A 26823-nucleotide genomic window follows, 5' to 3' on the forward strand; every position below is an offset into this window, starting at 1 on the left:
GCACTGGAGAGGAAGAGGATGAGCAAAATATCTATCCTAGCTGCCCTGCTGGGGGATGCAACTTTAAACTATATCCAAATCCCCTGGTTTTAGCTGTGAAATTTGACACGTTGTCTCGTTAATCATCCATGCTGTGCGTGCAGAGATACACATCTATCCCACTGAAGAGATGCCCACCTCTCACATGGGCTTTTTGAGAGCCTACATGATTTGCTTAGGCTGAGAGCCCAATTTTTAACTGCTGCTGTAAACAAGACGATATAAATCCCATGTCCTTCAGCAGTATGGAGGACTTCAACATCATTGCGAAACGTGGGGCACCTGAGAAAGGAGGCTGCACTGGAGTGTTTCCTTTTTAGAGAGCCTTGGGGCCTAATGTTTGGGGCAAGGGTCCTATCTTGGCTAGAAACCAATGGGCAGACAAGAAATGCAACAGCCTACTCTGCTTTACTTCTGATGCATTCAGTTCCTGCAGAATAAGCCTGCAAGTAGACACAGCTCTCATGAAAAATCTGAGCAGTTGGAAGCTGATGTACTCAGAAGGACAGCAGCTCTTTCTTTGGGGATATTATTTGTCCTTTCAGAACAAAGCTATAGAGACTCAAATAATCCATCCTTCTCACAGAAACTGTCCTTTATTCTACTCTCATCAGGCATTCCGGTTGCCAGCACAGGGTTATTACAGAAACATTGTCCCTGCTGGGCTCCAAGCTTCCTCTCAGCGTTCCTAGGTTAGAAAAAGGTAACCAGAACTGGAAGGCTGCCATCCTCTGAGCCTTGTTTCATGAATGCTGGGATATAAGGCTCCTTCACGCACCGACCAAGCTCCGTGCTGCAGAGCCAACACGCTCGTCTCAGCGCATAGCAATACTTGCTGACTGTCAGAGAACTTCACTGCTCTGACCTTCAAACCTCTTGGACTAATCTTGTCCATAACCAGTCTCACCTACTTGTCTTTGTGCTGGTATTGTCCTCTGGTTTACACACAATTTTCCCTCACAACTATTAGGTCACTGCTGTGTTTGTGTAGGATGTCCCCCTGCCTCCTACCTTTCCTTTCCTGGGCTATGCAAGCTGCACTGCTGCAGTTTCACTTTGCTTGACATGACCAAATCCTCTTTGTGCCATGGTTTTGTGTGTGCTTGAGATTGAACTAATCTTCCTTTAACACAGCAGACAAAAAGAAGCTGCTCAGTGATTCCTGTAAATTCTGTGGGTCATTTCTTACCTGGAGAAGACTAAATAATAGCTCAAAGACACCAGATTGTTTGGTTTTTTCCCCTCTTTTCTTCTTCCCCCATAATACAAGACAGCGGATGGCCTATATCATTCTGAGGGCTGGAGGTTTCTGTCTCAGGGTATCTGATCAATGCCAAGACTATGCATTTATCAGAATCAGTAGAGAGCCTCAGAGTGGATCTATTAGAGAGGTATCTTCTTAAGTCTGGGGAACTACAGGGGACCCCAGCTCTGTGACTCAGAATATCATAGAGCAGTTCCTCCTGCAAGAGGTGCTGAGGATCCAAGACCACCAGCACGGCTTCACCAGGAACAGTTTGTGCCTGACCCGTTGGGGATGGAACCAGGTGATCTTTGAGGTCCCTTCCAATTTAAGCCATTCTATGATGATATGATTCTAGGTCCTACACAGCAGGGTCTCCTTCTCCCTAGGCCATACTGAGGGAGACTGAGCAGCAAAGTCAGATGCAGAGGCCACATTGACTCTATTTTGCCTTTGCTGCTTGTTTCAGAAAGGAAAGAGGAATATCTGCTGTGACTCACATATGCCTGGGAAATCTGCATGAGCAAATGTGCAGCCACAAACATGGGCTTCTCTCCTAGCCAGCAACTTAACCTGGCAGGGGTCCTAGTCCCACTCCAGCAATTTTTCTGCTCATAAATATGTCTGAACTGACATCTGTGCAGACATGGGGCTTCTGCTGGGAATTGTCCCCATGGTGCAGGATGATGAGAGGAAACCTGAAAAGTGAACCCTGCTTATGCTCTCTCACTTCCCCTCAAATGCTGCTGAAGACTTGCTGCAAAATCCACAGGAAAAAGAAAAGTCACTATTTCAGCTTCATCAGTACTGTTACCAGAGCACAGAGATCTGTGTCTGAATGCTTTCTGGATGAGACTGTCCTAAAGCCTGGATGGCAACGGGTACCTCAGCATCCTCCTGAAGAAAAAATGTTCACTCATGTTGGCATAAGCAAGTGACCAATGGAGAAACTGGATGCCATCAAGTCATGAGGATAGTGCAAACCCTGCTGTTTCGGTGCAAGGACAGCCTGAATAGGTCCATGACTGTACCACCCATGCTGACTGCGTCAGCCTCAGGATGTTGCAGATCAGCACCTTTCTGATATGATCTGAAAGTCACCTCAGTCATGTGCTGATCATTACTAATGATCATGTAGATTCAGTCACTGTGTCTCCTATCACTGACACTTCTCCCCCTCTGGTCACCAAACTTAGTTCCTCATCTCTGCATCATTTCAGATACATTTTCTTGTCCTGTCTCTGTTTCCCCAGTTTCAAAAATTAAGTTAGTAATCCCAAATTATATGTTGGGTTTCTCGGGAAAAATTGTGCAGGAAAATGCTGTGCAAATGGTTAAAATTATTTCTACTTTTGCCATCCATCCCCCCTGTTCAGTGCCTCTTCTGAGTTCAGCCCAAATATTTCAAGGTACTTCCTTCTTATCTGCATATGAAAAGAAGCCAGCAGCTCTGAAGGGCTTGTTTAGAAATTCCAACAGCAGCTATCTATTAGGTTTTCACTCACTCTATTCAAATCTTTGTTCGCATCTAAGGAAGAAAGCTCCATAATGAGAATGATCATGGGAATGCATGATACTCTTGAGAGCAGGAAGAAAAGCTTTTCTTGGTGGCAGGTTGGAGGGAGGTGAGTGATGAAGGCCATGATGGGACCTGGACAGGCTGCCCCAGTGGCTGTCTGTTAGCTATGGCTCTCTGCATCCTTCACATACTGTCAGGGTCTGTTCCCCTTCTACTTCCACATGAAAAACTTCAGAAGAACCACCCGTCACCTCAGGAATCCTAAGAAATAAGACCAGAGACTCAAGATTTTCCAGACAGCTTCTTTGAGGAACGGCAGGAACTCCCATCACTCACCAAAGGAAAAGTTGGAACTGACCACGTCCTGTCATCAGGAGCTGCCCTGGTGAGTCATGGAAGGATGCTTCAGGAGTGAGATATGGAGGTGTTGGGCCAAGTGTTTGTTTTTCATGGCAGAATTGGTGTCAGGATGTTCCACCACACATTGATGGTGCTAAAGGATGCTGAGCTGCTCGAGGACCTGACTTGTTCTCTGCTTTATGTTATGTGGGAAGGGGACAGCTTGGCTGTGGCTACCATGCCCTCATCTGCAGCCAGCCTGGAGGCAGGGAGCAGAGCTTTTGGCAGTGCTTGAGGTACAAGGTAAAGTGCTGGCGGTTTGTGGGTTCAAATACATGTGTCCCTTTGGGCTGCAGTCTTACTGCACTCCCAACAGCATCCTGTATCTGTGAGATTCACAGGCAATGATTACACTGCATGGAAAGGCATTTCTTGCTGTAGTGCTCAATAGAGCACTTTTAAATCAATGCCTTTCAGGTGCTATGCAGAGAGGATGCACAGTATCCAAAACTACTTTCTCTGTCCCAGAGCTGTTTTATAGACTTCTATCTGCTGAAGCACACACACTTTATCAGGCCCTTTTAAAATCTTCATTCACATTTTGCTTCCTAACATGAGTCTCAGGTTATTCTCATCACCTATATTTGAACTGGCTCTATTTTTAGTTTCCTAATTCAAAATGAATATGAGGACGTGCCTTTTATAGACAGCACGCTCTTAGTATCTGAGCATGTCTTGAATTAATGGCAGTAACGTGTTCTTTAGAATAAAATGTGTTACATTTAAACAACAGAGGCAGGGTGATGACATAAGAAGAATAGATAAGAGTACAGCACCTTTATAAAATGTTGAAGGTTTGCATTACCAGAGACAAATCTGTGAGCTGTGTGCTCAGATATGGGCACACATACAGAACAGATCTGCTCAGAACCACGACTGTGCAGGACGAGGATTTCTACACTGCAGATCCACATCTTGCTGTCTGCACTGGCATTTTTCTTACTCCCACTGGGAGGGCAGGCCCTTAAGCTCGCTCCATCTCTATGCCTTATCCACAGAATTTGATAGCAAAATCCAGTTTGACCCCTAGAGCCGGAGATAAATTTTCAGTCTGATCAGTAAACTCCTTTTTGTTCATATCAGAAGCACGTTTTGCCCAAGCATATTTAAAGAAAAAGACTCTACTGTGCCATCTTTGCTCAGAGGGGAAAATGTACCTTGGGAAAACAAATGCAAGATGGAGAACAGGGCAATTGTACAACAGCAGTGTGGTACAGTCTGCATTGGCATACATGAGTGTATCTTCTGCCACAGATCCAAGCCAATGCCATTGAAATCGATTCAAAAACACCAGTCATTAGCAGAGAGTGGGCTTGGAATCGGCTCTTTAGTTGAGGAACTAGGCTGTGGTCCAGAAACTGTATGTCAGCTATATGAACTCCTGGCAAATCCCCAGCCTCTCTATTCATTCACTTAATGCTACGACTATCCAGGAGTCAGAAAAAATGCCATGAATAGATCTATTCCTGCTTGAAGGCTTCCTGCTCCATGCACCTTGTTTCTACAGGGACTGCCTCATCGTTTGCCACCAGCTGAAACACAGCTGTTAATCTAGAAAGAAAATCAGTGAAAAAGAGATGCTTCCTGCTTTTCACCTGTCAGATAAAAAATTATAGGTTCAGTCTAACCACAAGTCTTAGAAATTGTTGCAGTCCCAGGTTCTGGGAGAGCACCAGCAGCAGCCTCAAGGCACTGAATGGAAATGATGCCCTCATCTCGAAAATTCTTTAGAGAAATCATCATGACTTGCTTTATATGAGAAAATGAGAGCACACCACTATGGTAAGTGAGTCTATTTTCAGGAGCATGATGGACATGGCATGAGGGATTTCAGGACCCTGGGGAATTTTATAACCAATACCTCGAAGAGTATGCAAGACAGAATGGGATTCCTCAAGTTCTGAGAAGAAATGAGGATGCTTTCAGAAAGGAAACGTCTATCCTAGCAAGAAGCAGTAGCCTAGCAGTGGGAACGGTCTCAGCCCTCCAAAAGAGATGCTTTTTGGCAGAGCTGTGGGGGACTCAGTACAAACTCTCCTCTCCTTTCCAGTGTCTCTGGTCAGCCCTACACCTGTATCCTTCTTGACAGACCATAACTTTTACGGCTCTTGCTGGTCTATGAAAAGAGGCAGGGGGGTTGTTCTGGAAAGTATGTGCAAAAAGAAAAAAAATATGTTCCCACAGCCCTCCCCAATGCCCCAGTAAGATCCATCCTTAGAGTCACAGAATTCTAGAATGGCTGGGGTTAGAAGGGACCTCAAGGACAATCAAATTCCAACCTCCTGACACAGGCAGGACTGCCCACCAGTGGATCATGCACTAGATCAGGTTGCACAGGGCCCCAGCCAACCTGACCTTGAGCACCTCCAAGGACAGGGCATCCACAGCCTCTCTGGGCAGCCTGTTCCAGCACCTCACCACTCTCTCAGTAAAAAACTTCCCCTGACACCTAATCTAAATCTTCCTTCCTTTAGTATAAAACCATTCCCACTTGTCCTATCACTTCCTACCCATTTCTTTTTGAGATTCCTGCTCCTTGGTTCCCCTGCAATTTTTGTTCATGGAGAATAATAGCAAACTTTGGACTCCACAAACTTCCCCAGTCTACAGAAGAGGTATGCCACAACCTGGTTCCATAACCTAAACTGCCTCACAGCAAGGCCACTCTGGCACGTGGGAAATTGCTAAGCCCTATGTCTCCTTGAATGCCCAAAAAGTAGCTCAGCAAATAGAAATGTCTTCCAGCTGAAGCAGTACCCTTCATGTACTGCCAGAGATAAACCCCTCCTTCTCTGGAATGGCTCTGATTTCTCAGATCTGAGCTTCACAATGAAAACTTCTTAGCACTTCCTTCAATACCTGCTGTGCCAACCTATGAAAGCACAGGCCATCCACATGGGAGCACTCTCTCTTTCTCTAGCTCAAGGCTTCCAGCAGCCCACACTGATTACTGGCACACTGCAAAGAAAAGAAGCAAAGTGGAAGCCACATCTGTTGGTGATCTCAGCTCTGAAAAAGTCCGGGGCAACAAAGTGATGCTATAAGCTGTGAAACTTAACGTTCCTGCTGTCCTGTGCCAAGAACTGGCCTCCAGGTTATTGTCAGCTCAGAAGGAAGAAAACATTTGGTGTATGACTCTTCCTGGTTTATCCCCACTTAGGAATTGTGGTTCCCATCCTCATGCTGTGACTTCTAGACAGTACCACAGTGTGAAATGATCGCAGCCATGGGCCTGTGCACAGACAGATGGAGATTAATCTGCTTCAAAGAGCAGAAAAAGTCAATAAATGAGCTGAAGTCTGTCTCTCAAAGACTGTCTGCAATTACATTTATGGCATTTGTCGTCTGAAGACCCTACAACTGTCCACCATTTTGTACTGACTACTGAGAAGTAAACTGAAACTCCTGGGATCAATTTTTCCTATGAGTGAGTATTAAACCTGGAAAGCAAATCTGGAAAACAAATCTAGGGCTTGTGATGATGATGAGCCAATGCTCCTTCCACAGGCATTAAGAAGATCAACTGTATATAATATACTGGCTTTGCTGTAACATATCTGGCACACCCAAGCTCTTCCCTTGCTGAACTCTGACTATGGGACTTGGTTGTTCTGAGGAAACAGGAGAGATCAGAACTACAGATTTCGCTGCTCAGTCCTCCATATGCCCCCAGGAATCACAGATTCTCTTTCATAGCACTTCAATTCCTTATTTACAATCTGCAAACACATTACAATTGATTGGTGACCTGCTAAAGAAACAGTATTGCAAATCCAAAGAGGATTCCTAATTTCACTTAAAAGCCCTCTGTGAAGAGATAACCAGCCTGAGGTGCTCAGTAACATTGTAGTAGAAAATCATACGGTTATTTTATACACCAATTCTAGGTAATAAATACAGAAAAACACATTCTTCAAAGAGAAGTTTGCAGCATGCAGCTGAAGCTCCCTGTTTTACAGGCAGCTGGTCTGTGATTGCCAGTTTTTCACCAGCCTTCAGCTCAGCTTTCAAAGGTACCTGCCAAAATGTTGCAGAAAGTTGACAGACTCCCTGTGAAAGGGCATCCGATAGGCAGGGCTTTTTTCTTCTCCTCTCAGCTATTGCTGTTTATTTTGATATAATGCTGGCACACAGCAGAAAGTAGAGAAATCCATTCCAGAGCACCACATTACTGAAAACCATTCCCAGGCACTGAGCAGAATGCTGGCTGTGGTTGGGTCTGCAGGACAAGTGGGCAGCAAAATAGTTTGCAAACCACAGAAGAATGAGTGGAGCTTCTGTGCTTTACATTGCCATGGAAACATAAGGTATCAGCAGTGGCAGGGTGGTCTTTTCTTGTCGAAACATAACATGTTGTTTTAATGCTCTCTCAGTAAGAAAGAAGAAGCCGCCCAACCTGATCCATCCTCCCTTCCTGATCCAGTCCCACCCGTGTCCTCCAGGAAGCATGCTTCATGAGGCCAAGTTCAAAACACCATCAACAGGTGATGCAACATGATCTCTGAATGACAAGAGCCTCTTCACACACACCGCAGAGGCTGCCTGCAGGAGGAGGTTTGGCTGTTGCTGCAGGAAATGGGCTCTGATCAGTAGCGGGCTGTGGGCTTCTTGCCCCAGAAAGCTGCACCTCCTGGCTTGGCAGTGATGTATGTGCCCCATGCCCTCCTTGTGGTCATTTTTCTGCTGCTTAATAAGCTCTCAGATTAGCTACCAATCCTCCTTCTCATCGCTCACTGAGATCCCTGTTCTAAAAGTTTCTCTGTGTTGTGCTTAATGCCCCGTTTGCTGCCAGTTGATGAGAAGGCAGAAGGGTTCCAGCCCCTCACCTTGCTTATTTCAAGGCATTCAAGGCCAGAAGGTGACCTCAGGGGCTGCTCTGGGTTTGCCTAAGCCCATGGAGGTGGCATGCTGCACAGCTGCTGCAGGCACTGCTATGGTTTCAGCGACCTCCTGCTCTCCTCCCCGCCAGATATTCGGAGGGCTATAAAAAAGAGCTGTCCAGACTGCTGAGAAATGGACGGTTGCGCCTGGAGTCGGCTAAATAATTCAGACGGATTGAAATGCCCTATTGCGTAATGGAATCTTTTGGCAAAGCCGTGCAGCAGTTTCCACATCCCAATGATCCTATTTTCAAGTCAATACAATTAGGTGTCAGAATATGCAATCGTTGAAATTAATCTGGAATCAGAATGCAAGGGATCTTTAGCGCACACACACTGCAAGACGCCATCGAAGTCATTAGACATCATCCAGGATGAACATAAAATGATTCATTGGGATGCTGCAGGCTCTGGCTTTGACATCTCCCCATTGATATGATATGTGTAACAAGTGTTTAATGAGAAAAAGGACTCAACGCACCTAACCCTCAATTTTCACGTAATCTATTCATGGCGTGTTACAGATGCAGGCAAGAAAGAATGACCCTTAAACTTCATTTTTTTTTTCCTGATTTTAATGAGTCTGCTGCACATGAGGATTACTAATGACAGGGGAGGCAGTAAATTCCACCTTGTAGATGCTTCATTGCATGTTTTGTAGGGCATCAGTGCAGGGTTATAACAGATACAAATCAAGACCCCCAAAGAACAGATTGAGGGTAAGAACCTGGGCTATGGGAAAGAAACACAAGGCTGCCAGGATGGCAACAGGGAAACAGCTACAACAGCAGGGAACCAGGACAGTGCTGGAGAGAGAGAAGACAGATCCTTCAAACTGCTAATGACAAATTAGTTAATAAATCTCTTCCCCCAGCACACTCATCTCTGATTCACATTTACACGCCAATGGACCAGTAAAACTATTGGTTTCTGAGCTGATGCTTGCAAAAGGAGCTCAGCCTTCTGTATGTTGGGTTCTCCAAAAGGAACAAAAGTGGGTGGAAAAGGGGAATGCACGCAAGCATGTGTACACGGGGAGGATATGGTGCCAGCAAGTATAAAAACCTGATCCCATTTTGCCCCACATTGTATCACATCTGGCGCCTAAGCAAAGCTGGCGTCATGCTGAACGCTATAAATCCACGGAGTTGTCTGCATAAAGATTAGTTTGCATACAGATATGTCATTTACAAAACACAGAGCCTGTCGCGGATATTCTTCAGCTTGCAGAAAAACCAAGGAAGGTGGAAAGGATGTGCAGATGAGGGAATACAGCAGATGGGTAGGTCAAGACATCTCAGGAAGGAAATGATCTGATCCTCACGTTGGCATGGGACGCTCCACGGCCCTGTCACTATCAGCACGCTCTTCTAAGTGTCACACTAACACCAACTTGCTGTGTTTTGGGGAAACTGTCACAGCCATGAGTCACCTCCTGGTGCTTCCCATGCCCGTCCAGCAGGAGGGCGGCACCTCGCCTGGGAAGCAGCCCAGACACAGTGCTGGCAAAGCTCTGCAGCTGCGAGAGCAGAAAGAGATGAGAAAGTGGAGCTGCCATCCACCTCCGCTGGCTGAGACAGCAGAGCAGCTCGGGAAGATCTTGGTTGCTAAGTATGATCTAGAGCTGCATTGTCCTCTTTTGTGTTTGTAGGAGGTTCCCTTGTAACAAACATGAATGCTGCTCTGTCAGAAAGAGCGAGCTGCTGCTTTATTCTTGAGACTTGTCTTGCAGTAAACCTGTGTGCTGACCCCGATGACATCAGGCCCTTCACCTCCAGGTGCCGGCACACTGGGTTACTGTGGGAGCACAGTGGAATCCCTGCAGGAGGCTGCAGGGTGAAGGTCTGGCCATGGACTGGCAGCAGATGGTAGCACGACACCTCCCTCAGCTCACGCTAAACTGAGCCCAAGGAGGAGCAGCCACGAGGCTCAGATCAGCTCTGCCCCCATCTCTGTCTCCTCTCACTTTCACGAACGCCACCATTTCCAAACCCCAAACTCACACAGCAGCTATCTTCCACTGCTCTGACACCACGGGATGCACGGGCTGTCTGTGTTTACAGCAGCTCATTCACCTGCATGTGGCCTGGGAGGAAAAGGTGATCATTTTCCAAGGTAAGTCTACCTCAAGGACCATTTTCTCCTTTTAAATATGTGACTGCATGAGGTACCAAATGTGCTTCAGGAAAGCGAGAACAGAAGCCCCATCAGGAAATACCACATTCAGGCTGTAAATCTTGCCACATCTACACCAAATGTCACACGATAAAACCTAACTGTGGGTAGCTCTTATTGCTCAGTCACCAGACCCTACACCAACATCTTTTTCACATTGCCCACACTGCAGGATGCTCCAAGGCGATGCCAGCAGCATAGTCATGCTTCAACAGCCACATCATGCTGTCTCGTGTATACGGTTTGATTTTCTTTCCTGCCTACTGGCACCACTGGAGAACAACTTTGGCGCAAATTTTAGAGTGATGCTTCAAGAAAAAAAAAAGTTTCCTACAGGCAAGAGCTTACATGGAGGTAGCAAATTCTAGGAAAAGTCTTTTTTTGTCCCTGAGAGATGACTCTGCAGTAGAGGATTCTGAAATCCCACATTCTTCTTGCTTCACTATTCCCTCACCCCAGTGCTGAGTTCAACTTTTCCTGCAAAAGCCTCACTACATTTAACATTGTTGTAGCGCTACCAGGAAAACAAAGAAGTGTTTTAGTTATAAAGCAAGCTCATCATCTGCTCTACAGAAGCTCTGCTGCTGGCACAGATTGGTGAAATACAGAAAGGACTGGTGAAATACAGAAAGCCCAATTCAATTCTGAAACAATTTTTAGGGTGTGAGGCTGGCAGTGAGAAAATGAAATGAAATGAAATGAAATGAAATGGAATAAAGACTACATTTTTTTTTTACCTGAAAACTCAACAATCTTGATCTGAATTGAGTTTACTGTTCTTTAAGACATATGGACTCACTACAGTTCAGAATCCCCATGGCTGCTTGCTGTGCTGCAGCCAGGTGAGTTTCTGCACCAGCCTGTGTGACCAAGCAGAGCCCCGGCAGGACTGTGAGCATGGTCCTTGTTGGGACTGCCTCAACCCATTAGCAGGATGGTCTGACAGAGACTCATTGAAGAAGCTGCTTCTTTAATTAGGTCCGTGCACACAGAGGAATGGGATTTCTCCTGTCTTCAGTGCTCCTGCTCATGTCACTGGAGCACTGAACTCTCCTAGTGAATCCCATGGCAATTAGAGCAATAGTAACTACTCCCATGCTAGCAACTACAGGTGAGATTCAGCTGCCATTGATGCTACAAGACCCAACCCCTTACAGCTCCACCTCTTGCTAGACTGGGAAAAGAAGCACCTCTTACCATCCAGGAGACACTGGCACTCATTTAGAGGTACACGCTTTGCAATGGAATTGAAGGCTACCATTTCAGAAGAAAATGTCTAATTTTTGGCTATCTAAAGCTAGATTAAATTATCTGCATTGTGTGTCTCTCCTGGGAGAGCTTCTACAGCCTTTGGATTAATTCTGAGATCACCCTGGCAGGCTGACACTGAAGCCCTTACCGTGGTTTGAAGAACAAACTGTGCAGTGATTTGATATATTTAAATGTCAGACGGTGGTACAGTGCCCAGTGGAGTGTCATATAAAATGCATAAATCACAGTCTAGAAGTAGCTTGTGGATGTCAGACGTGAATATGCTGATTTGGTAGCCATGGTAGTTCGGCATGTCTAAAATCTTTGTCTTCTGCCCAAAACAGACTAGCTACTAGCTTTTAAATATCACTCAGCACTTGTGAGTCCTGCTACAGCACAGAAGACGGTTGAGAAAACACCAAAAATGTGAAATACTGAGATAAACTTCACTGGCTTTGTTCAGTCTAAGAGCAAGGACCCCCTTCCATGGTAGGGTAATGACGACACAGGACATGGTTAAGTTAACAGTAGCTGAGGTGGAGATCTTCATTCATTCACTGGAATTGAAGTAAGATGAAATCTGAGCACAAAGTAGCTCAGCTAAAGCTCAGGAGTGCATCCCTTGCTGGTGCACTCATCCTTTCTGTCTACGTGTCCAACTGTGCTGCCAGCTCAAGCACTATACAGGGAGTCTATCATGTAATATTTCCAGAAATAATCCAGTCACACAGGGCACAATCATAATGACAGAGACCCTACATCACTTGCTACACACAAAGCCCCTTCCTTCCCAGCACAAATAGGCAATTAAATCAGATCACAAACAAAGACAAACCTACACATTTACTCAAGCAAACAAGACAGTTTGCCTGCAGAATGTGTGCACACGTTAATCACTTGCACCAGTCAAACGTGGGCATGTGAATTTACCATTAGGAAGTCAGAAATTAACACTATGGTACAGTTCAAATAAAATGTGAATTTACAGGTAGCTTAGAAGTAAATTGGAAAGACAATCCATTACTTTTGGTACATAAAAAGCTGAGTTAGTTGAATTTCTTCAACTAAAAGCCTGTTATTCACTTCTATCCGATAGGGTGGAAAGCACCACTCTATCTGATGGCTGTTTGGCACTGTGATACATACATAATTTGGCTCCCGTTGCCCACTCTACCATCTTGTCAGGGATGGGAAAGGTGCTCTGCGGGGCTTCCAGCAAAGCCAGTGGGGAAGGTGTGACAACCAGTGGCCCACCTATGGAAGAACAAACCCCCCAAGCCTCCTCAGTTGAAGAAGGAAAGCAGGTTTTATTTTTATCTGAGAAGGAACTGGAAAAGGCATGTGGTACAGAAAACTGCTCAAAGGTAAGTGAAGTGTCAGAGAGAAAGAGGCAGGTCGTAAGCCTCTGCCCAGGGTTACCATGCTCTTGACGGGGCCATCAGGACACACCACTCAGTAGGACGTGCCTCTTGCTGCCTTACCCTACACCCGAAGTTAGGCCTAATGTGATAGGACATGACTGTAAAACCTCCTTCGGGTGGAGAGGAGAAAGGGAAATGTTGTGTGAAACGCCATCCATGAGTCCTTCCTTGAACCACTTTAGTTCCCAGCCCACCTGAAGGTTCATGGTGGTTTCCTCTGCTTTCCTTCCACCGGTGCAGTGCCAGGCTGGAATTGCAGGGTATTGTATTACAAGTCCCACGGGTGCTGCCTCAGCCTCAGTAAACTTTATTTAAGCACACACAGACATACACAGACAATATACATATATTTGTTTCTTCTCTGACAGTTCTACAGGACCAACACTGCTTTGGATGACACTCGTGGAGAATTTGAAAAAGTGCAGGAAATGTAAGGAAAAATAAAGGTATTTTAATAATTTGTGACTCGTGGTCATCCACAGAAACAACACAGGTGCATTCAACCAGGCGAGCACATGGACACATCTCCACATACAGTACATTGTGTCTATATAGGTAATCTCCACATACATTGTGTCTATAGAGATGTACAGCGGTCTCAGTAGTCAGCAGGACACAGATCGGGGCGCACTGGCATGGCACATGCTGGCACACCCAGTGCCACAACCCGCTGCCACTGCACCCGTGGGACGCAGCCGGGCTGTGGGCGCAAACACAAAGGTGCTCCCAACACGGTCTCACCGTGCACCATACAAACTCACCAAACAGGCAACAAGGTCATAAAACAAACGTTCCCCCGGGGTTCTGGTGACCAGCCAGGTTTGAGTCAAATCACACAGCTTTTTCGTCACCACAACTCCTGGGATATGTGGTTACGTATCTAATATAGCTACAACTGTCTCTCAACATATATCATATATACAGTACATATACACAGAACATACACAGAGCAGTATATGTATATTTTTGTGTTTTCACGTTTGTACATTATATCACAGATTATATGAGCACATAAAATATACGTTTTGGACCTAAAAAGAAATAATTTTATAAAATATTCATAATATCCCCCTCCCTCCCCCCACCAAGAAAAAAGAAAAGCAGCCCAGAAACTACAAGAAATCCATAAACGCCCTCTGGAACTGTTACTGCCTGCCCTGGGACAGCATGACACTCCTTCCCTTTCCCTTTGTAAGTACAGCAGCACAATGGTGGTTTGCATCCATGCACCCAGGAAAACACACAAAGAAGTATAAATTGTTGGACTGCACAGTCAGAGCGGAGCCTGGAGGCTGGCTGTTCCACTCAACACTCTCCCACTGTCTCCCCTGCTACGATTTAAAAGGTTCTGCCAGGAGCACAGTATTTTACCTGCAGCAATATTTGCTAGACTAAAGCGACTGACTGCAGTCCAATACTGCTCTAGCACTTAGAAGCCAGCTTTTGAGTTATATCTTTTTTATTATTATTATTATTATTATTATTTATTTAAAAGAATCTTTTCTATTTAGCAAAAAATTGTTTCCACTGTACCCTTTGTGTGTCCTCGTCCTAATGTGACAAACCCGGAGGAGATGAAATTATGGAGATCTGGCCCTCCACTTCGATAAATATCCTTCCCATAGTGACCTGGCAAGGAAAAGAAAAGAAAACAACTTTATGCAGGTTTATACAGGTGCAGGTATGTGCCATGCAGCCCCGCTGCTGCCCCCGTACACGAGCACCAAGGCCCCACCACATGGTTACCTTACGAATGATAAGCAGGGGGTACAGCAGAACTAACTGCAGCAATACTGAATTTCCACGTGGGCAAAGGCTTAGGAAGAACAACTGAGTATTTTGATACTTCCATAGCATGAATGGAGTCTGACAGCTAAGCAAACATCCCAGAGCAAATTCCACAGGTATCACACAAGCCCTTGGCAGCATTTGCACCATAATTGCTGAAGTTTTTTTGCAGCCCAAAAGTGAAGTTGCCAGCATCTCTCTTGTCCCAAGTGCCCATTAGCAGCACAACAGCAGACTTCGCCTTTTAGCTTTGATTTATTTGCTCTGGTCCTTGAACAACATCCCCAGATAATTTCTCAAGCGTGATAGTCTTTTGCAGAACACTTCCTGAGAGCTCTCTTAGTCCATCACAACAGAGTGGTACCAACTGCTCACCAGTCATCCAGCTTTTCAAGGTTTTCATACATTAATAAGGAAAAAGGGCTTCTGCTTACCATGCAAAGCTCCAAAATGAGGACACAGATAATTTTCCAGATACTCTTTGTCATCTCCTCCCCTTTTCACGTTGTTAATTTTGCTATCCCTTTTGTTTTGCAAAGATAAGGTGGGTGCAGGGGGAGGGAAGCAGGGCAGCACTGGGGGCTGGGAATGCAGCTCCTGCCCTACTAGACTCCAGCTTCCCATCCTCTCTGCACAAGCCTGGGGTGCACATGCTTGGGATGCATCTCTGTTCCTCCAACCCTCGGTGGCTGTGAGCTGGGCTCAGCAGATGGTGCAATGCATGGCACCCGAACGGAGTCAGGAGGCAACAGGGAAGGCAACATGGGATCCCGGATCCAGGTGGAAATGCAGCCTAAGGCTGTGTTCTGGCTGGCTGACGGTGCCTCTGACAGATGCTACAGCCCTTTCCTGTTTTTCAAACGGAGACAAAATGCTGTGTGTTCTCACACATATTCAGGCTTTTTGGGAACATTGTGAAGACTAAAACACATTCTGAAATCTCATTAGTCTGCAAAGTCTTTTTCTTTCCCTTTTTGCCAGTGACTCCCACCACAGTGCCTTGACAAATCCTAGTGATCACAGAATCACAGAATCACAGAACCATTAAGGATGGAAAAGTCTACTAAAAGATCACCAAATCCAACCCATCCCCATCATGGTCACAGACCACGTCCTCCAGTGCCACATCTCTACAGTTCTTGAGCAGCTCCAGGGATGGTGCCCCCACCTCCCCGTGCCAGTGCCTCACTTCTCTTTCTGAGAAATAATTTTTCCTAATATCCAACCTGGACGTCCCCTTGCACAACTCAAGGCCATTAGCTCTCAATGCTGCAAGCCATTTTTCCCATCACCAAAGTGCACCCTTCATACGGCTGGGTTGAAGGTGAGCACCCTTTCCAGGTCTAACCTGCCCTACAATATGCCCTGCTGTGGAGCTGAGCAGGCTGCAAACCCCACCCCCTACCTGTGGGTCTGTGCCACCCCAGGAGCAAGCTGAAGATCCCTGGAGAAGGCTCACGTATGGAGGTGGCAGGAGATGCTGAGAGTTCTGAAAAACTGTTTATTCCAATCTGCTAGAAAAAGCATCCCACTCCTTTTTCTCACGCAGCACTGCTGGTCAAGGTCAGCCAAAAGCTCCCTGTAAACTTCTCAAAACACACAAAGTGTTTCTACAGGTTCAGGAGAATTAGCAGCAAGAGTTTCCTTCTTACGCTTATAGCAATGCAAAGTGATAGCAGAAACCTTGAAACGTGGATGCTTCCAGCCATAAATCCACCAAGAAGTTCCCAGGATAAAAAGAATTTTCTCTTTGCAGAAGAGAGGAGCTGGGCTGCTCTCTTGCTCTTCCCACCTTGCTCCTCATGCCCTGCGTGCCGTGTTGCAGGGTGAGGATGGCACAATTTGCCTCTGAGTGCCTGCAAGCTCCTCCTGCTTCATGTGAGATCTAACCTGAAAAGGTGTGTGGTCACAGTGCCCAATTCTTCTCTTTTTCTCTACTGCATTTCAAAAATGGGCCTTAAGCTGATTTCTGCTCCGACATCATCAACTCCTATGCTCTTAGAGTCAGCTATGCAGGTGACTGGCACTTCAGCACTGCCATCACTTAGCGGTTTTAAATGAGAATAAAAGAAACACACAGATATGTGCCATTACCCCCAGCTGAAGCCATGGCTGTCTTTTATATATCCCTTTGGAGGATCTGCTTAAGTCAGAGATCAAGGAGGGGAAGTATATTTAAAAAAAAAGCAAACACTGCCTGGCAGATTGAAGATCATTCATCACCCATTTGCTCTCTGAACCTTGCTCTGCCCCTTCTTGCACTACATAACAGTTAAATTAAAAGATTCCTGCAATAACATCCTATTAGCATTTGAACAGGAGTCATGTTTTCCCATGGGAAACCTGAATTTGTAGACTTCAAGCAGCACGGAGTTTTTCCTTTTACGGGCACATTACAGGACACTCCATTTGCTTTACAAGGTTCTTTCTTCCTTCTTTTGATCATTCCTCCTGCCCCCGCCATGGCCAAGTCTGGCACCAAGTTTGGTAGGAGTGCCTTGGGAGCTGCTGGGGCTGTGCAGCTCCCACAGAACAGCAGAAAGCATCCCTGCCCCATTCCTTATTGGGGCTGTGTGTTTCCCCTCTACTCTGTGTGCTCCTGTGACCTGGGGGCTCAGCATGAGCTGAGCTGGGCTGATGGAGATGAGTGTCCCATGGGCCAAAAAGGTCATACCCTCTTCTCCATGGTACAGAGCTGATGGACCAATTTCTTGAAAAACAGATGCAAACTCATCTACTTTCAATCCATTTTAGACACCTGAGATATTTTTATTGCTGATTGTTGACACCCAACTGAGCAAACTCTGCCTTTCCAAGACACAAAGGATCTCACTTTGAAGCCTCACGAGGCTCCTTCCAACTGCTTTTCTCTCCCCCTGGTGTGACAGTGCATCACAGCACAGTTCCCCTTTGGAGGCAATGTCCCTGGGACGAGATGTGCCATGGGCTGCAGCTATCTGGGAGTTGAAACGCTGGCAGCCACTGAAGGTCACAGGCAGCACTGCCCAAGCAGCCACAGGGATGGGCAGTGGGGCTCCTCTCCTCATTGCTCAGTTCAGTGCACTGAAGGGAGCTCTTCTGTCCCTTGAACAGGCAGATTGGAGCCCTCTAGCACACCCTATTTCCAAAGCCACACAACCACCCATCTCATGGCATGGAGCACGTTGCCTTTTAATACAGTATTTCTCTAGCAATTTTGCATCTGCAGTGTCTATGGTTGAGATGGAATTTAAAATGCTGCTTCAGAGCACAGTATCTGAGTGCCTGGAAGAGCCTTTTCTTGCTCTCTCACTCCCCACTCTTTCTCACACTGACATCCCTGTGCTCTAATGCATGTAAACTCTCAGACACACAGGGGCTCGCAGGCTTTTCCATTAAAAGAAACGACCTGGAGTCCAGCAAGGCAAAATGTTACTAATCAAATGAGGCCTTACACAACTTAAAATTTCAAAAAAAAACTGAAACAAGGAGAGAACATGACTTTTTTTTCCCCCTTTCCTTTGCTTATAGCACATAGCAGAGGCAGAGAGCAGGTGAGCGCTGTGCCTTCCCCACAACAAAGACATTCTTTAGGGCATACAGCTGAAAGAGGGAACGTTTCATTACGACTGCACGCTGCATAGCACACATATGGAACAGACTCAGCCACAAACAGCAATTACAGGCCCTCTGATTTAACAGAGTTATTAGAGCTGAACTAAAATGCTGCTATCCACCTTTCAGAAATGGTATTACTGAGCACAGATTACATCACCCGTGGAAGGGCAGGCAGGAACCACTGAGGACAGCCGTTGGGGTGACACACACCGTGATGCTGAGCTCATCCCCGTCCCAGGGTTCCCTTGGAAATAAACTACACCCAGAGAGCAGCCCCAGCACATCAGCACAAAGGATGTGAACGGACAAAAAGACCGCAAGGTGTCTGCTGAGGACACAGCATAGGCTGGGTGGGTCCTTAAAGATCATGTAATGCCTGGGCCACGGGCTGCCTGTCCCCAACAGCTCAGCCTGCCATGGCCTTGGGCAGCTCCAGAGTTCCTAAGCCCCTGCCCCTGTCCCACTCTCTGGCTCTTCTCCACATGTGGCTGCTGAGCACAGCAAGCTGTACAAGGCCTTAAGGACAGCCTAGGAGCACTGCCAAGCCAGGGAAGAACTTCAGGTTCAGAAGAAGAAGATCCATATTCTTCTTTTTCATTTTTATTCAGGGCAACTTCTGGATTATCAGGGTAAAGGTAGATAACTGATGACTGAGAGGTAGATAGCTGGACAAGGGGAAATGGTTTTAAGTTGAGGGAAGGAAGATTGAGGTTGGATGTCAGGGGAAAGTTTTTCACAGAGGGAGTGGTGAGGAGCTGGAACAGCTGCCCAGAGAGGCTGTGGATGCCCCGTCCTTGGAGGTGTCCAAGGCCAGGCTGGATGGGGAGCTGGGCAGCCTGGTCTGGTGTTAAATGTGGAGGTTGGTGGCCCTGCGTGTGGCAGGGGTTGGAGCTTGGTGATCCTTGAGGTCCTGTCCAACCCAATTCTATGATTCTGTGCTTATCAGTTTTCGGAGTGCATTTGCATCACATCATCCAGTCCGCTTTGCAACCACAGAGGGTGAAAGCTTCCTACCCACAAGAGTGCTGGAGCTCTCAAGTGCAATTATTAGCCAAAACCAGGGATTTTTGGAAAATGATGCAGACTGAAATGACTGAAGGACTTCCCCCAACGTTGCAGGAATGGGAAACAGCTCCTGGCACAAGGTTTGTGTTAGTCCCAACCGATAGACATGCCCTAAATTACGCCCATTTACTACACAATAAGCCATGCCAAATCCAGTGCAGTGAGCTGCACAAGTGCTGGTCATGCTCATATATTTTTCTGGCAACGTAAAAGATGAAGAAAGCAAAGTTAATAGCTGTACCAGATTTCCTAATTAGAGATCAAGGTAATACCTCCTTTTCTTAATTGTTTTTTTCTACTAACTACAGCAGTTGTCCTTGGTTTTGCAGCCTCCCTAGAAGCCACAAAAAGCCACACAAGATTTCAGAAAATATCAATTTCTGCTATTCTGTTAACTTAAAAAATGAGTATCTGTGAAAAGAGTGCAGTGCTGGAGGGTCTCACCAGCAACATCTGCTGGAGGTGACACAAATACAGCAGTGAGCTCACATTCAGCTGAAACATCCAAATAAAAACACCTTCAAAGGGAGAGGATTGCACTGACAGAAGAACAAAATGCAGCACCTCACCAAGGCCACACACATGCATGCTGGCTTGTGGAATAACTGAGTGCAGCTCCTGGTTTGTGCAGGAAGCAGCGATGCTCCCTGTGGTCTGCTTCCCATCAGCATGCCATGGGATGTGCCCTGCCGCTCCACAAAGAGCAAGCATCCAACCCCTGGCACCCAGCAGGGACCACCCTTCCATCAGCAAAGAGATGGGATCCAACAGATGGGATGGGACCACCAGGCACTCACCCAAACCACGAGCAAAACCCAACAGGCTGACACCTCCATAGGAAACAACTCTGGGAGCAGTCCTTGCCCAGTGAGTGCAAAAAACGCCCCTACCAAAGGCATAAGCAACCCAACGTGCTGGGAGCAGCAGGGCAGCCACGTGTCGAGGGATCCTGTCACAAATTAGTGACAAAGCAGCCCTTCATCTTCCTCTGCGTCCTTCACCATACCCTATAATTGCACAGGATGCAGAGGTAGCTCACATCTTGCATGACTCAGGAGGGGAAGAAAACATTATTTTTTCCTGTTTTTTTGTTTTGTTTTATTTTTTTGTATTTTGCTTTTTAAATGAGGCCATGAATCAGTTCACATCTCCCCAGCACACACACAGTCATGCTTAGCACATAACACCCTCTGAGGGAAGCAGAGCCCAAGGGCTGCTTTATCAACCTGCTGCACTCACTGCAAGGAAACAATTACTGCAGGTTGATCTCAACTGTTCTACACTGAGACTATCAGTTCTGATTAAATGCTGCAGGTTGGCACATCAATGTGTGCATGGCTTTATCTGGTTAAGTGGCCATCCTGTTCCCCCAGCTCTCAGAAGCATTATTCTTATTTTCCCTCCTGCAACACAGCACCAAAGGCTTTGCCTCATCACTGAGGGTGAGCATGTAAATGCCTATGGCTCTTCTGAACCCAGCACGGTCCACACAGTCCAGGCTTCTTCTCCTGATCCCTGCATGCTGGCTGGTCTGTGAGCCCAGGAATCTCATGATGTCCAGAAGTACCCATAGCTCCAAACCCCGGACCCATCTGAGAATCACAGAATCATTAAGGTTGGAAAATCACCAAGCCCAACCCAGCCCATGCTCATTATGCTCACCATGTCCCCAAGTGCCACATCTCCAGGTGTCTTGAACACCTCCAGAAACAGTGACTCCACCACCTCCCTGGGCAGCCTATTCTAATGACTGATCACTCTTCTGGAGAAGAAATTATTCCAAATGTCCAACCTGAACCTATCCCAGCACAATTTGAGGCCATCACCTCCCATCCTATCACTGCTACCTGGAAGCAGAGGTCGACCCCCACCTCACCACAACCTCCTGTCAGGAAGCTGTAGAGAGCCATAACATCTCCCCTGAGCCTCCTCTTCTCCAGACTGACCCATCCCAGTTCTCTCAGCTGCTTCTCATCAGACCTGTGCTCCAGACCCCTCACAGCCCCACTGCCCTTCTCTGGACACGCTCCAGAGCCCCCATGTCTTTCTTGTAGCGAGGGCCCAACACTGAACACAGCACTCATCTGTTGGGAGATTTCTGGTTTCAATAATTCTCTGTTTCCATCTACTTCACAGCATTAAAAAAGAAAACAAACAACCCAAACCACAGAAATAAAAGAAAAATACAGAACATCTCTTGAAGAAAATCTCCAGGGCACGGTTGGCAGGTGTGACAGACCAGAAGGTGATCAATACATCACCCAAGGAGCCATCAGCCCCATGGCTTCACCCCATGAGGCCATGGTGGCTGCAGCAGTGCCATGTGTCACAGGGGTCTGCCCTTCGGTGCCCAAGAGGATGGGCCCTGGGCAGCCTGATACGGTGGGAGGCAACCAGCCCACGGCAGGGTTTGTACTGGATCCCTTCCAACACAAACTATTCAGTGGTTCTATGAGTATGAAGTTTTATATATCCATTTTGAGGGCATTATAAATGAGCCTTTCTGTATTAATTTGAGCAAGTATTGTTGCAACTGCTGTGCTTTGATTAGAGTGCTAAGACACTAATTAACTAACCATACAAATTCAGCTCCACACACAAGGTGATCTCCTGTGGGCTGTGCAGGATTTTGTGTGTAACACTGCATCCATGCAGCTGGGGCATAAATCTGTTTTCTTTCTCCCAGCACTAATTCCCAGTTGAATGTGGAAGAAATTCAAAAGTTTCCAGCCAGAGAAAATGCCAGCTTAGACGCACATAAAGCCTTTTGGATGACACATTTACAGAAACCACCTTAATTAATTATCTCATAAATATCTCAGCTGCTTTCCCTATTGCAGAGTTAAATTCCACGTCTCATGAGCTCTCCCCAGCCGTGCTCAGCAGGAGGACCTGCCCCGTGGCCCTGGCCCCATTCAGTCCTGATGGTGTCACACCACCATGCTCTGATGTTTGCTCAAAGCTTCCTGTTTGCTTCCCCTGCCTCTCATTACCAGACCACTTGCAGGCAACACAGTCCAGGGTTCAAACCATCCTTCTTATGTGCAGCTGGGCTTCTCACTTGCAGTCAGATCCACAAGCTTCCCCTGCTGAGCCAAGTCTCACCCTTCTGGGGTTGGGTGTGCCTTGCTCTGTTCTTGGACAAAGCTGGGGGCACCTCGGGTGAGCTGGATGCTGGGGTTACTCACGACTCAGCTGTTTCTACTGTGTTATGAGAAAGGACCGAACCTCTGCTTCATAAAGACAACTCACACACACAGAGATTCACATGGGGATGAGAAGTAAGGGAAGGCTGATTGCAGCACCTGTACTGGGCTTAAAGAGGTGATGAATGAGAGCAAGCTGTTCAGAGCCCTAGTCCAACCTGTAGCCACTGCTCCTGTGCTATTAGGATATAGTCTATATAACATGCTTTTCACGTTCCTTCTCTAAAGGGTCTGCATGTTGTGGGCAGTGTACAAACACGGCAGAACTCCATTCACCCTACAGCGAGGGAGGTTTTACCCATTTCCACTCAAAGATGGCAGCGGACCCCTCCACTCCCACAGGCACACAGGCACATCCCGCTCAGCCTGCTGCCTGCCTTACAGCCCCTCACCCCCAGCCACGCTCCCACTGCCTTCCTAGGGAAACAGCAGCAATTACTGACACAGAAGAGTAACCTGGGGGAAGTGCTGAGTGCTTTTCCAATTCTCTCTAATCTGCCTTCTGAAGGGGAAGCAGCAGGGAAGAGTTACTGCTCTGCTACAACAGGTGCTCAGAAATAATGTCAAGAATCTATGCGCTATTGAGATGCACTTCTGTAAAGGAAAAGAACAAATTACCAAATTATGCTGGAAATGGGAAGTCTCCAGAGGGTAAAAGAGGTGATGTGATCTCTGAATCAAACTACAACATTTCCCAGCCTTGCTCCGGGATGGTGTTTTGTAAGGACTTTTGCAGCTGTGGCCCTTAATTTCCAAGCAATGCTATCTCCTGAGATAGCTGGTGAAACTGATGTGCCCACATTATCCTAAACCAGCCATTTTGATAAGAAGATAATCATTTCAGAACTGCCTGAAATGACAGCATTTACAATAATTACTTTGAATAGGAAAGCTACAAAACTCCAGAAACAATCCTCACATAGAGTGAGCCAGCAAGGCTGTTTGTGAGCAAACAGAACTTTTACAAAAACACAGTGCACGTATGCTGACCCTTCAGACTGATGTTTCTGCAGTGACTTTCATGGGAAAGCAGCAGTAACGCCAGTTGGGTAAAGCAGTTAATGGCAGTGCAGCTGCTGTTGTCTCGGTGAGCTCTGAGAAGCTGAGTCCTTAAACCACGCCAACTCAGGAAACCTACAGGAGATGTCATGGGATGAATGGAGAGGAAATATCTGAATGTACATCACAGCCTCAGTCAGTGGCCTTCTGAGGGGCCTGATCCTGTTGGCAGGAACAGAGAGGGCAGAAGGTGGAAAGACAGGGGTTTGTTATTGAAGAATGAGAGTCTGGTAGTAACGAAAAGACTTTTTCTGGCTGGAGGAAAAGAGCTGGGGTAAAAGCACAGTGTAAAATGATAGGGAGCATGGTAATAGAGCAGCCAGCAGAGCAGGAGGTGATCGTCCCCTGTACTCAGCTCTGGTGAGGCTGCACCTGGAGTGCTGTGTTCAGTTGGGCCCTCAATACAAGAAAGACATGGAGGCTCTGGAGCATGTCCAGAGAAGGGCAGTGGGGCTGTGAGGGGTCTGGAGCACAGGTCTGATGAGAAGCAGCTGAGAGAACTGGGATGGGTCAGTCTGGAGAAGAGGAGGCTCAGGGGAGATGTTATGGCTCTCTACAGCTTCCTGACAGGAGGTTGTGGTGAGGTGGGGGTCGATCTCTGCTTCCAGGTAGCAGTGATAGGATGAGAGGTGATGGCCTCAAATTGTGCTGGGATAGGTTCAGGTTGGACATTTGGAATAATTTCTTCTCCAGAAGAGTGATCAGTCATTAGAATAGGCTGCCCAGGGAGGTGGTGGAGTCACTGTTCCTGGAGGTGTTCAAGACACCTGGAGATGTGGCACCTGGGGACACAGTTTATGGGCATGGTGGGGGTGGGCTGAAAGTTGGATTTGATTATATCTTAGTTGTCTTTTTCCAACTTGGAAAAGGAGAGCTGGAGCTCCCCGCACTGCATCAGGAGCACAGGACACAAGCACAATCTGTGCAGAGCACAATCCCTGAGCTCCGAGCGCAATCTGCATCCCCCACTCTACAGGGGACTGTGCAGTCATCCCCCAGGATTGCAGATTCCTAGAGGTAGAAGTAAGTTGTGCTGGTGCCATCTGTTTACTTGTTTAAATGCTTATGAAGAGTCGCTTCTGGGTATTTGATCTGGTTTTATATGATAATTCCAGTGCTTTCTCATAACAATCTCCATAGCTGGGAGGAATGCTGGTAAACAGCACTGTGTAGGGCTCCGCAATCAAGTAACATCCTCCTTTATTGGGGTTACATAGGCAGGGATATGACAGGGAGATATTCCCCGAGTACAGCGAGGCAATCTAACAGCACAACAGTAATGAGAGGCACAAGGCCACCAACTCCCTGCGTCGCGCTCTGAAATTGTGCCCTGGAGTGCCTTTCAGCATGGGTTGCTCCAAGCCTATTTCAGAGACACGGAATGCTGTATGCGATCCGTGGAGCTGAGCAGCTGCTTGGGAAGTGAGCAACATCAGAGCCAGTCAAGCTACGCTTCTTCTGCCGGAGATTTGCTGATCTAATTTAGAGAGGGCCTAATATTCCCCTTCTAATTAATTTGTTCTGTTCGCCTGCAACTGAACTGGCTTTTGTTCTTTGGGAGCTCCTCAAAAATTAGATGCAATACCTGATGGAATTTAATTATATAGGCTGGGAGAAAGCGATTAAGGGCAAAGGCAGGGCTGATGGCACAGCACACGGCTTCAAGGCTGTTAGCAGAGGGGAAGGTGGAGGCTGCTTTGTCGCGGATGGAGGGAGAACACCAAGGAGCAATTGCCTCCAGCCAGAACTTTAAGGGTAGAGATAAACTTCCTGTGACAGCCAGATGCCTTTGCAAGGGTCCGATGAGAATTACTCTGTGGTGGCTGCATCTCTCTCAGACACTGCTTCAGTGAAAACAGGTCTGAACCTCACTCTTGGCCCTGTGCAGCAGATTGTGTTCCTGATGCTCTCTTATCCCCTTGGAGCTCTGTGCTCCCACAGCATGGAGAGCAGCAAGCTAGGGAAGAGTCCCCATGGAGCTCAGCACTGAGACCTTTGCTCCTGGCCTCTGCCAGGGCCAGCTTGTCCTGGAGCTTGGGAAGCCCTGGATCTTATATTCCAGTTCTCAGTGGGAGAACAGAGTTACCTGAGGTGCTAAAAGTGAAGGGAATTCAGCAGCGGGGCTCCTAGGTTAAACTTCAAGACATATTCTGCAAAACTGCACACAGTGCACCAGTGCTGGTCACCGCAGCCATGACCTTCTCTGCAATTAGTCAGAGAAAAGGAGTGAAATGTCACAAAAGGGAAAAATAGCAGAGGAAGGAGTGGAGACTGAGAACTGGGACAAATAGAATGTTTTATCACAAGAAATTGTTCTGTTAGACTCTTGGAAACTGCTGAAAGTCACACAGCTGAAGATATTTGTGGATAGGAGCACCCCTCAGGCTGTATAAAGCACCGTGTACACAAACTTCCACACTCATATTGCCCTACAAGGTACTCGAGCAGCAGCAATGCTCAGGCAGCCTGTGCCAGCAGATCCCTTATGGATTTGGCTTCCAAAGCAGTGAGAAAGGGATGGAGATATCTGTAATGCCAGAGATACCCAATGCTGTATCAGTTTCCTATGACAAGGGTGGCTGCAACCTCCCAGCCACAGCACTAACCCAGGGACAGGCAAAGGTGTGACTGCAAAGGAAAGTCACTGGACAGAAAGGTGGCAGAGAATTTGTCTCTGCTCTCAGAGCAGTGAGATCCTCCTGTGAAGATGGACCAGAGATTCAGGACGGGCTGCATGGACCCAGATCTGCTGGAGATGGTCTTCTGGGCTGCACGTTCCTACCCATACAGCATCATCAGGGTAAGCAATGGGAAATGGAAGAAAAACATCTTAAAGCTTTTTGCCTTAAACAAGCTGCTTAAAGCACTGGCACTCAGAGCCTGCCACATTCCTGGAAAGATCTTTTAAGGCTCAGAATGCTAAGCCTTGCTCTCCTTAGGAAACACTAACACATCCAACTGCATGTGAACATGACAGTAAGAGACCAGAAATAAAAGAAGTTTTGTGACATTTTCTGACGTCTTTGGATCTCAGTCAACTGCAGCTGGGGCACAGGCTACGGGATTGCATGTTGAATTGTGATTCACCATTACAGAGTAAGAGCAACAGTGCTGGGCACTGATTTCATGACAGCACAACATATCCTACACTGTCTTTCAATCTACAGCCAAGGCTGCGTTA

The 26823-nt window shown here is 46.9% G+C and overlaps 1 protein-coding gene across 2 annotated transcripts in view; it reads right to left on the reverse strand.

Moving 5' to 3' along the window:
* Positions 1-26823, reverse strand: part of SHISA6 (shisa family member 6) — a 222267-nt gene that overhangs the window by 160375 nt on the left and 35069 nt on the right. For both annotated transcript variants that reach the window (XM_052688170.1, XM_052688169.1), the window contains exon 3: positions 14461-14556. In XM_052688170.1, the coding sequence (XP_052544130.1) occupies positions 14461-14556 (96 nt within the window). The remainder of the gene's footprint in view (positions 1-14460; positions 14557-26823) is intronic.

This window comes from Tympanuchus pallidicinctus, unplaced genomic scaffold (assembly GCF_026119805.1).
Source record: "Tympanuchus pallidicinctus isolate F22 unplaced genomic scaffold, pur_lepc_1.0 scaffold23, whole genome shotgun sequence".
NCBI classification, from domain to species: Eukaryota; Metazoa; Chordata; class Aves; order Galliformes; family Phasianidae; genus Tympanuchus; species Tympanuchus pallidicinctus.